Genomic DNA, 10,970 nt, shown 5'->3' on the forward strand with positions numbered 1-10,970 from the left:
CAGATCATGGCACGCAGTGCCAGGCCCAGTATACTGCATCCAGTATAGTGCTAGCTAGCTGTGGTCCAGCACCATGAGGCATGACTGAGCACAGTGTGGAAACTCTCGCAGAAACTTCCGGTCCCGGAAGTCTATCTTCGGGCAGCAACTAACTAAGTATTAGTAGTTACTTTAATAGTCTACATGTACAATGTAATACTTTTTGAAGATCCAGGTAACAACACCGAACCAACGAAACAAATGTGAGCCAGCATGGAACGGTGGAGGTGCGCACACGCACACATTCCAGACCTTAGCTTATACCCGGTTACCATCCACAAAAACATTTTTCATCGAAGCAAGAGGCATGTCGACATGTCTTTGTCGAAGAGTAACGCTGGACTTTCACCGGACATTGACCATTGTGTAAGACCAGCTAACGCTGATGGCTGACTCGCCGCGATGCCGTTCTTGGGATTGGGAGGAAGCTGGGCTTTCTCCAGATGAGCTTTTGGCGGAGTCCTCTGATGATAGTGACGTCGTCGAGTTGGAAACTGCAGATCCTGCCGCGATAGCGAGGAAGCGGTTTTTTCAGAAAACAGCTATTACCAAGTCTGAAAATGTTTCCAAAAGGACGCGAGTAGCTCATGGACAGAGCACTGAAGTGGCCATCAGTGCCGAAACACGGGTGCGGAGCCGCTCAAAAGCGACTGTGGCAAGTTAGTAGTGTGCCTGGCATGCCGTAAAACATTGTCAGGGAAGAAGAGTATAATCATGTCCCATATTGCTACCGTGAGACACAAACAAGGAAAGTCCCGTTTGGAGAGGGAAACTCAGAGGCAGAAGCTGGTCAAGGAGTCCTTCTTGGCGTATCAGAAACGACTTGGGAAGGCTCTAGCCGGCACCGGTCTTACTGAGGCCGTTAGTTCAGCCGAGTCTCTGCGGCGAATCCAGATTGTGCGTTCTATGTTGCATAGCATGGGTGCAATATTATAGCGTTTTTCTTAGCCCGATACCGCAAGGTTCAGCAGTTTATATTCCATCCGGCGGAGCATTATCAGCATTATTTGGAGCATTACTGAGAGCATTATATCCCATATTACCGAGCATTATCCGCCAACACCTACTGTTTAGCTAAACACGCGTGAGTGCTGCAGGAAAACGCAACTCAGTACAGACAACTTGGCGAAACTGAGACATGCTGTGGCAGTGGTGGGCGAGGCTTGATAGCTTGAGCCAGTCAGAATAGGAATGAAACAAAGGGGATTTTGTAAACTGGACAGTGCGAGCTGCAGGTAGCGAGACTTGTGCCCTTGTTGAACGGCTCCGCACAAACCAGTCAGAGATGCCTTGGTACTTTCTTGAGTTTCATCTTTTGAATTAAATGTTGCTGTGGAGACTGCGTCGAATAGAAAGGGGGCAAACACGAGCGAGAACATAGAGTTGTGCAGAGGAGAAATCACGGGGCAAGCAAAATAGCATTTTTAATAATTTTCGTTGGCAAACTTCGAGCTTGTCTGATATCGTGGTTGATAGCCCACACGGTCGACAGTGGGCCTATCTCGACGATATCAAGTGTAGTTGGGTGTGTGCATCAGGTTAGATGGACAGAGCCATGTTTCTGTGAGGCAAACTATTGTTAGTGCTAGGTTATCCAGTACTATTTGCAGTTCTCAGCGGAGAGTTTGTTGAGGACAGATCTGCAGTTTATGGTGAGGATGGCGAAGGAGCCTTCAGTGAGGTGGGAGTGGGACTGAGGTACGAAAACAGGTGCTTCTGGGTTTAAAGTGGTGTGAGCAGGGTTAGTGACGTGTGGTTGTTGGTGAGGACAAAATGTAGGTGCATGAACATTCGAGAACGGCATTGTTATCATGACAATTTAGTAGGGCTGAAACGATTATACCGAATAATCGAGTACTCGTTTGATAACTCTAACGATCGAGCAATCGTTTAGATTACCGATTACGATTATTATGCGTTTTTTTAATTTGTGTCCAGAAAGTACGGTAAACCCTCGTTTTGTGAAGTTTGAATCAGTTTCCGCTGGGAGTATGCAGTTGCCAGGGGTATGGTTTATGTTATGAGGTTAAATTGACTTCGAAACTGCCATGTTTCGGAGCTACCCTTTCACTAATGGCGTAATGCAGATTTATTGGTATTTTGAAGGCATAGTTTGTGGAAACAGAGTAATGTTTGCACAGAATTATGACTCTATTTGCTCGGGAGAATGAAATTGAAGACACCACTGCAGCTGTACTTATGGTTGATAAATATGGTGGTAAAGACACACCTGGCAATATGGCGGTAAACACACGCCTGCCCACACACGCTCTCTAGGCTGCAAAGTTCTGGCACAGAGCTCTCCTTCTCACCACCACCACCATCAGTTCGCGCCTGGCGCCTGGTCGATACATGGCTGGCGGTATCCAGCATAGCAGGCTGGTACATCAAGTAGCGCATGGCACATAGATCATTAGATGATGACACAGCAACGACATAGCTCGATTGCGACGTACGTTTCGTCCCCGCTGGACTCATCAGGCAATCTTCTTCTTGGATGTCTAAATACGGAGCTTGACTCGGGAGAATGAAATTGAAGACACCACTGCAGCTGTACTTATGGTTGATAAATATGGTGGTAAAGACACACCTGGCAATATGGCGGTAAACACACGCTTGCCCACACACGCTCTCTAGGCTGCAAAGTTCTGGCACAGAGCTCTCCTTCTCACCACCACCACCATCAGTTCGCGCCTGGCGCCTGGTCGATGCATGGCTGGCGGTATCCAGCATAGCAGGCTGGTACATCAAGTAGCGCATGGCACATAGATGATGACACAGCAACGACATAGCTCGATTGCGACGTACATTTCGTCCCCGCTGGACTCATCAGGCAATCTTCTTCTTGGATGTCTTCATACGGTGCTTGACTCGGGAGAATGAAATTGAAGACACCACTGCAGCTGTACTTATGGTTGATAAATATGGTGGTAAAGACACACCTGGCAATATGGCGGTAAACACACGCTTGCCCACACACGCTCTCTAGGCTGCAAAGTTCTGGCACAGAGCTCTCCTTCTCACCACCACCACCATCAGTTCGCGCCTGGCGCCTGGTCGATGCATGGCTGGCGGTATCCAGCATAGCAGGCTGGTACAGTGAGAAGGAGAGCTCTGTGCCAGAACTTTGCAGCCTAGAGAGCGTGTGTGGGCAGGCGTGTGTTTACCGCCATATTGCCAGGTGTGTCTTTACCACCATATTTATCAACTCTATTTGCTAACGATGATAATCGATTACTCGATCGTTAAGCTAAAGAGTAATCGATACGTGAAAATCCACGATCGTTTCAGCCCTACAATTTAGGATTGATCATCGTGGCCTCCTGCTGCTGACTCATCTGCAAACCGCCAGGGACGAACTGTGTGTTGTATGGCTTCGGGCCAGACTATTTGTTCGTGATCTTCGATGCTTCCAGGCACACCCGTCTACCAGACACCTTTCTGACCCATCTAGAATCACCGAAATAATTGTCTTTCAACGAAAAATGATCCCCAACACATTCATATTCATTGGCATAAACTCTTTACTTGCATGCAGTAGGTATATGTACATGTATATAACGTTCGGAGTTACGGGCAGTTCCTAGTTATGGGCACTGCTCAGTCCCAACCTGCCCGGATCTGGGGAATACGGGCAGTGCTCGGTCCCAACCTGCCCGGATCTGGGGAGTACGGGCAGTGCTCGGTCCCAACCTGCCCGGATCTGGGGAGTACGCGCAGTGCTCGGTCCCGACCTGCCCGGATCTGGGGAGTACGGGCAGTGCTCGGTCCCAACCTGCCCGGACCGGGGAGTACGGGCAGTGCTCGGTCCCAACCTGCCCGGATCTGGGGAGTACGCGCAGTGCTCGGTCCCAACCTGCCCGGATCTGGGGAGTACGGGCACTGCTCGGTCCCAACCTGCCCTGATCTGGGGAGTACGGGCAGTGCTCGGTCCCAACCTGCCCGGATCTGGGGAGTACGGGCAGTGCTCGGTCCCAACCTGCCCGGACCGGGGAGTACGGGCAGTGCTCGGTCCCAACCTGCCCGGATCTGGGGAGTACGCGCAGTGCTCGGTCCCAACCTGCCCGGATCTGGGGAGTACGCGCAGTGCTCGGTCCCGACCTGCCCGGATCTGGGGAGTACGGGCAGTGCTCGGTCCCAACCTGCCCGGATCTGGGGAGTACGAGCAGTGCTCGGTCCCAACCTGCCCGGATCTGGGGAGTACGGGCAGTGCTCGGTCCCAGCCTGCCCGGATCTGGGGAGTACGGGCAGTGCTCGGTCCCAACCTGCCCGGATCTGGGGAGTACGGGCAGTGCTCGGTCCCGACCTGTCCGGATCTGGGGAGTACGGGCAGTGCTCGGTCCCAACCTGCCCGGATCTGGGGAGTACGAGCAGTGCTCGGTCCCAACCTGCCCGGATCTGGGGAGTACGGGCAGTGCTCGGTCCCAACCTGCCCGGATCTGGGGAGTACGGGCAGTGCTCGGTCCCAACCTGCCCGGATCTGGGGAGTACGGGCAGTGCTCGGTCCCGACCTGCCCGGATCTGTCAGCTTTACTATACAGTCAGACCTCACGCATCCGTTTTCCACAAAAATAGACGAGGGAACCGGATAACCGAACACCGCTAATTAATGTTGGATGCATCACGTATGCTGTAAATATGCAACCAGCTATTTTCTTCCGGATAGCGAGGGAACCGGATAAAAGAGGTCTGACTGTACCTTGCTTGGTTACTGAGCATGACGGAGCTTTGTCGTCCAAAAGGGAAGAGACAACGTCTGCACGATTATAGGCATATACCACACCACACATGCAAGGCAAGCACTCCGCTCGTGTGTGGTGGAGATTCACCAATGCTACAGTACAACGAGGCTGGGCAATAACGGCTACCAATGCATGATACAATATAGTGCGAGGCTGGCGGCAACAACAGCTAGCAATGCATGAGACGGTACACAATCATGTAGAATGGTATGCCGGCAGAGGCAACAAACCACCCGCGAAGAGCAACAGAAACACATCAATACCATACAGACCAGCGCCAGCACTGACCAATTATGGGGGTCCTCGACCCGAAGAAAGAAAGCAAAAAGAAGAAGAAAATGAAAGATGCACCCAGTGTGAGAATGGGGCAGGGCAGAGTTGAGGTAAGAGGGGGCACGCAAGAGATGGGGCAGGGCAGAATTGAGGTAAGAGGGGCAGGGCCGGGGTGAGGGGGCACTGGGTGGGAGGGGTTGAGGGCATCCTAGGACACCTGACCGGCAGCAGCACCACCACCACTCACCATCACCAGCAGCAGCAGCAGTAGTGCAGATGCTGGCGTGATGTGAGGAGATGTCATCGTGCTGCACTATGAGTATGAGTAGTAAGCAATGTGAGACTTGACAGCAATGATGAGAAGTGTAGGCATGAGAACGATGTGATGGGATATTCGCAATAGGGTTATCGAGAAGTCATGAAGTCAGCTGCCTGCTGGACCAGCATAGGGTTAGGGAATACACGCCAGAAAACCAAATCAAAACATAAAACTACGACAGGATCTAGATAGGAATAAACGTCAATAGTCGCGTTATCCGCGCGCACACACACATGCACACACACACGTACACACACACACACACACATACCCACACATATACACACACACATGTACACACACATGTACACACACACACACACACACACACACGCATAATTACACTTGTTAGCACTTGAAATGCTATTCGCGAAGCACACAGGCAAGTGACACATGCACAGTGCTACGGAGAGACTTGCACTCAATCCTAGCCAAGTAACTCACAGAGTCCCAAGAGAGGAACACGTCTGCAAACTCCACCGGTACTTGTCCTGGAAGAGTTCCTTATACCATGGTCGGTCCTATACTAAAGCACACACAGGTCCGTGTGCATGTATGTGCAGTCATACTACAAATCTCAACACCAGTGGTACTTTCAGCACGATCAGAGCATGCCCATAGATGTTGCTATAGTTACCATGGTCGCCATTACATAGCAACGCCCATGGAGATAGACTCTAAGGACAGCGCCCGGACCCGAAAACCTTCGGCCGGCACAAACCCCTCCTCCTCCTCGTCCTCTTCCTCCTCGCCGTCTGCCAAGGATGGTTTACCGCGGAAGGCCGGCCGCCGGGCACAGCGGCGTATTTGGCGTCTGATAGGCATCGGGCGGACGGTCTCAGTACCATCGTCCTCCTCCGCAATAGTGCGTTCAGCCAGGGTACCAGCAGCGCAGCTGTCTGTCGCTTCCGGCTGCATTTCCGCTGATCCCGCTGTTGTTCCCATTGTCATTTTTTCCACAGCTTCTTCTATCTTGCCTTCCGTTGGACGTTTGAATAGCGTGGCGTTACCGGCTTGGCTTTCTCGAATCAGTGCCAATCTTGAATCATCAAGCGAACACCGACGATCCCTAGCCATTGATTCACGATCACCATCAAGTTCTGAAGCAGCAGCAACATCAGCAGCAGAGCGACTGTTGATTACACGGAGAGAGAGTTGCCTTGACGGTAGCCGGCGTTCTTCGCTGGTGGAGTGAAGGACCGCTGGGGTTGTTGAGCTCTGCATACTCGACAGGTCACACACAGACGTAGAAGAGCTGCCCGCTAAGTTGGCCTTCGACTCGGCCGCCTTCAGATTCGCCGGCAGACGTTCCATGAAGATCGCCTCCGATACCATCTCCGTGGCCTGGCGTACAAACGCCTTCAGTGTCGACTGGCAATCACACGTCACTCTCAGCAGCGTCTCCTGGTGGAACCGCGACTGTACCTCGAACCCACGCGCGTACAGGTTGCTCTTGAACGTCTCCACGTTGGCGTCCTTCAGTAGGATGAAGCTCTTGACGACAAATTCCGAATTCCAGGTTTTCTTCGCCACTAACATCAGGTCGTTGAACAGGAAGATGATTCTAGGATGAGCTGTTGATGGTTGACTCTTCTTCCAGTCAGACACACTACAACAAGTGAACTTATTTACTAGCTGACGATGCTGTGCGACTAGCCGATGGCTCGTGTCCAAGTGACGGAACTTCTTCTCGAGCTCGACCAGCGCATCGACATGATCCTCCTTGGCCTTGAACTGGTCTGATGCCACTTCAGCGTAGATCGACTCCAGGAGTTCGTGCGGCAAGTCATTGCCACAGTCAATGCCCCGGTTGTTGCGCACAAACTCCTCTCTGCTCATGTGATGCTTGACGTTGGCGTTGTGCAGATCCGTGTTCAGCATGATAATCGAATAGGAAAGGATGTGAGCAGTGTCGATGTTCGACGGGGTCACCGTCGTTCGCGGTACGCCGTGTACATCAGCGCCCTCTCCATCGTCATCCGATGGATAGCGCGTCGTGAAGTGGCGTGCAAACACTTCCAGGATGCGCTCGATCTTCTGCGCCTCGCCCGGTATGCGAAAATTCGACATGAAATTACGCATGGCCAGCACAAACGAGTACTTGTAGAGCTTTTGAACACTAACATAGTGCTCAAGGACGTCCAGAGCAAAACTATTGGGACAGCCCAAGTATTCTCCGATAGCCCAGCGACTCACTCCTGACTCATGCAGTAGCCAATTAGCTACGCTGGATGCATCCTGTTTTAGAATACCATTCGAATGCAAGTACTGCAGGCCAGATCCTGGTTTCTCGTTGAAATACCTCACACCAATACGACGCATACGCTTTGTTTCGACGCATGAGTACTTCTTCAGCGAGGGCATTCGACGGTTCCTTTGTATCTTCGGCATGCCTGGACGATCGGCACGCATCCAGAGTATGCACAGCAGTTACACCAGCACTGTGGCCCTGGATTCAGCTTGCCAGCCAGAGGGCCAGCGTTATCTGAGTCGTACGATCGTGTAAGTATCGTAGTAATCTTCAGCAAATCAAATGAAGGCAAATCTTGCAACATCGATCATTCCACGCAGGATTCCTGAGCTTGAGAACCCACTCAATACCACAGAAGACCTGTGACCTGTATTAACTATGATGGCCGAGATAACCAGACTCCGTCATGTCATAGAAGGGTAGGTACAGCTAACAAGTCGAGGGCAGCTAGCTGAACAATTCTCAGACTCTTCAAAGTGCAAAACCCAGTTCCCTCAACTGCGTTGAAACAAAACATGAACCTTCAATCGACTGGTCCTACTTTCAGGCATCTTTTCAGGTCTCGTATGCCTGCTCAGAGGGAGATCGAAAGAAAAGGAGGACGCGTCTCTGACGAGTAAGCAGTGCTGTGTGGCTAACAAGTTCCAACTGTTCTAAAGCCAAAAACAAACAATGTTACATGATAGATGTTCAACAAATCGATCCCTGAATTCTTGTCCGTGTCGGCCGTCGGATGCCGGTACGTGGCAAGGTGACCTTCACACAAAGTCCATAAATGCATTGTGTGTTGGTGGTACACAGGGAGTCGTAATTTTACGACTCCCTGGTGGTACACACTGCACTGTTTTGTGTTTATGCACACATTAAAAAAAAACACGTGGAAACCCGGTACGCGCGTCTGCATGAACTAGTCTACACAGTACAGTAGTAGTACACACGGCTGACTCGTACTCGCGCAGTACGACTCGTAGACCTAGTACCTACGTCATGCATATGCAGGACTGCGCATGCGCTATCGCGTAGATCTACCGGTCGACCAACGCCGCAGCGCACTGCCACTGCAGGCGGCCCTGTAGTAGTAGTAGTAGTATTCTTTTATTTTCCATCGGAAGCCTCAACAGTGATGAACACAACTCTTAAGAGGGCCGATAACAGGGTAGAGGGGTGTGGGGTGAGGAAAAAAAAATAATAATAATAATAGGAGATATTTAAACTAAACTAAACTGATACTTGGAACAATAAAGCAGCAGTAAGCAGTAAGCAGTAAACACAGGTATACAATACAAGCGATGCAGATGAATGAGGCCGTTTGCTGAAAAGAAGATCTAAATACTTCTGAAAAGACGCTGCGTCTTTAAGCATGGTCATAATGGGATAGTGCAAGAATTAAAGAGATGTTTTTAAAAACGAATTTAAACTAGGAACGCAGTAAACACAGTTATACAATACAGGCGGTGCAGATCAATGAGGGAGTTTGCTGAAAAGAAGATCAAAATACTTCTGAAAAGACGCTGCGTCTTTTAGCATGGTCTGAAGGTGCTTAGCAAATGTAGTGCGGTGCTGGGTGCGCCACTCCACAGGCAAAGAATTAAAGAACAGGGCAGCACGATTTGAAAAGGAATTGACACCGTCAGTCGTCCGGAATTTAGATATTGCAATAGCAGCATTAAAAGAGCTTCTTGTTGTCCTAGGGCCGGTTGAAACTTGAGGGAAAAGGTCCGTCAGATTTGGGAGAGGGAAAACGACATGATTAACATGGATAAATTTAGCAATGCTACGAATAAGGTAATGTTCAAACGGATCAATCGACAATCTAGCTAACAGCGGCATGACGTCCTCTTGTAGTTTCGAGCCACAAGCAGCGCGTACAGAACGACGATAAACGGACGAGAGTCGCTGTCGGTCCTTGGCGGATAGCTTCATTGCAAAGCAAGAGCAGCAGTATAATAAGTCAGGCAGGATAACCGAGAGGATAAACTGCCGTGTTGCCTTCAAACTTAGTTGCCGAAAACACCGTCGAAGAGCGCCAATTTTCGTGCAAGTCTTCCTAACGATAAAGTTAGGCGTGAGGCGGGAAGCGCACAACACTCAACAGACAACAGGCCAGCAGGGTCAATGCGACGACAGACAAGTGAAGTAGTAACATTACCACTCAGCACCACATTGTTATTAATAATAATATGTCTCCTTTATATATGCTTCCGCCTGCATCCACCTTAAATTCCCATTATGCTTTGACCAGTCTGCATTGAATATTGTTCGCCTGATGATTGCACACAGTGCATGAAACTCGGAGTAGCGAAATATTACGAGTGATCCATTGTTTGTTGACATGTGTCATTGCTCCCCCCAAGAAATTGGATGTTGAGCACTTTTTCTGCAGCTACAGGCATAGTCTTACTATGTCTCCTTTTATATATGTCATATCCTTTATTATTAGTAGTAGTAGTAGTAATAATAATAATAATAATAAAACAGGTCGCGTAATGAAGCAGCATAACGATAGATGTGCAAAGTCATGATGCCTGGTCCGCTTCTGTCCTGGGTTCACTACCCCGTGCGTTGCAGCCGCGAGCAAAACCAGCTCAGGCTGAGAGTTCCCTCCATGATTGCTTGTCCAAAGCGCGCATTCTGAGCCCACTCAGATCAGTCATGGTCTTCAGCGGCATGTCTCTGGCAGCTGTGCTTGCCTTGACTGCCGTGGCCAGGTTCGATTTCGGGCGTCCACGCACACCGGTGACATCTCGACGGAAGTAGTTGTCCATTCATTGCCTGCTGTGGCGGGGCATCTGAGGGCATCCTCAGAACATGACCCAACATCCGGAAACGGCGGACAGCAACGGTGTGCGAAAGTGGCTGTGTGTGTGCTCTGGAATATAGGTCTTTGTTGGAGATGATGGCGGGATACCTAATTCCAAACAAGTTCCGTAGTTGACGTCTATGGAAGGCGTTCAGCTTCTCCAGTGCAGCCTCTGTCAGTCCCCAGGTTTCGCAGTTGTATAACAGTGTTGGTAGGACGATGGCATTGTAGAGACGAAGCCTGGTTTCCTCGGATACAAGTTGACGTCGTATCCAGAGCGAATACATGCGGCCATACGATGTTGATGCTTGGTCCATTCGTCGGCTCAAGTCCTCCTCTTCCCCCAAGAGAGAGCCAAGTTGCTTCGATCTTCGCCATTCGGTGGTGGAGGCAGAGATGTGAAGCCACTCTGTTTTGCTGCTGTTAACGTTGAGTGACCAGTCACCCAGGCCGTCAGCTATCACGGGTAGGGAGTTGGCAAGCCATTGTCGCTCAGTCGAATAGAAGGAAATGTAGTAGTAGTAGAATTTATTATATTAATAGCTA

General features: G+C 50.3%; 1 protein-coding gene across 1 annotated transcript; it reads right to left on the reverse strand.

Annotated features, from left to right (window-relative positions):
- Positions 1-4,855: 4,855 nt before the first annotated feature.
- Positions 4,856-8,311, reverse strand: LOC135828616 (IQ motif and SEC7 domain-containing protein 3-like). The gene has a single exon (XM_065341039.1). It carries the CDS (start codon positions 7,783-7,785, stop codon positions 6,022-6,024), a length of 1,764 nt encoding a protein of 587 aa, XP_065197111.1. The 5' UTR covers positions 7,786-8,311; the 3' UTR covers positions 4,856-6,021.
- Between the last annotated feature and the right edge of the window lie 2,659 nt (positions 8,312-10,970).

The sequence above is a fragment of the Sycon ciliatum genome, chromosome 12 (genome assembly GCF_964019385.1).
Source record: "Sycon ciliatum chromosome 12, ocSycCili1.1, whole genome shotgun sequence".
Lineage (NCBI taxonomy): Eukaryota > Metazoa > Porifera > Calcarea > Leucosolenida > Sycettidae > Sycon > Sycon ciliatum.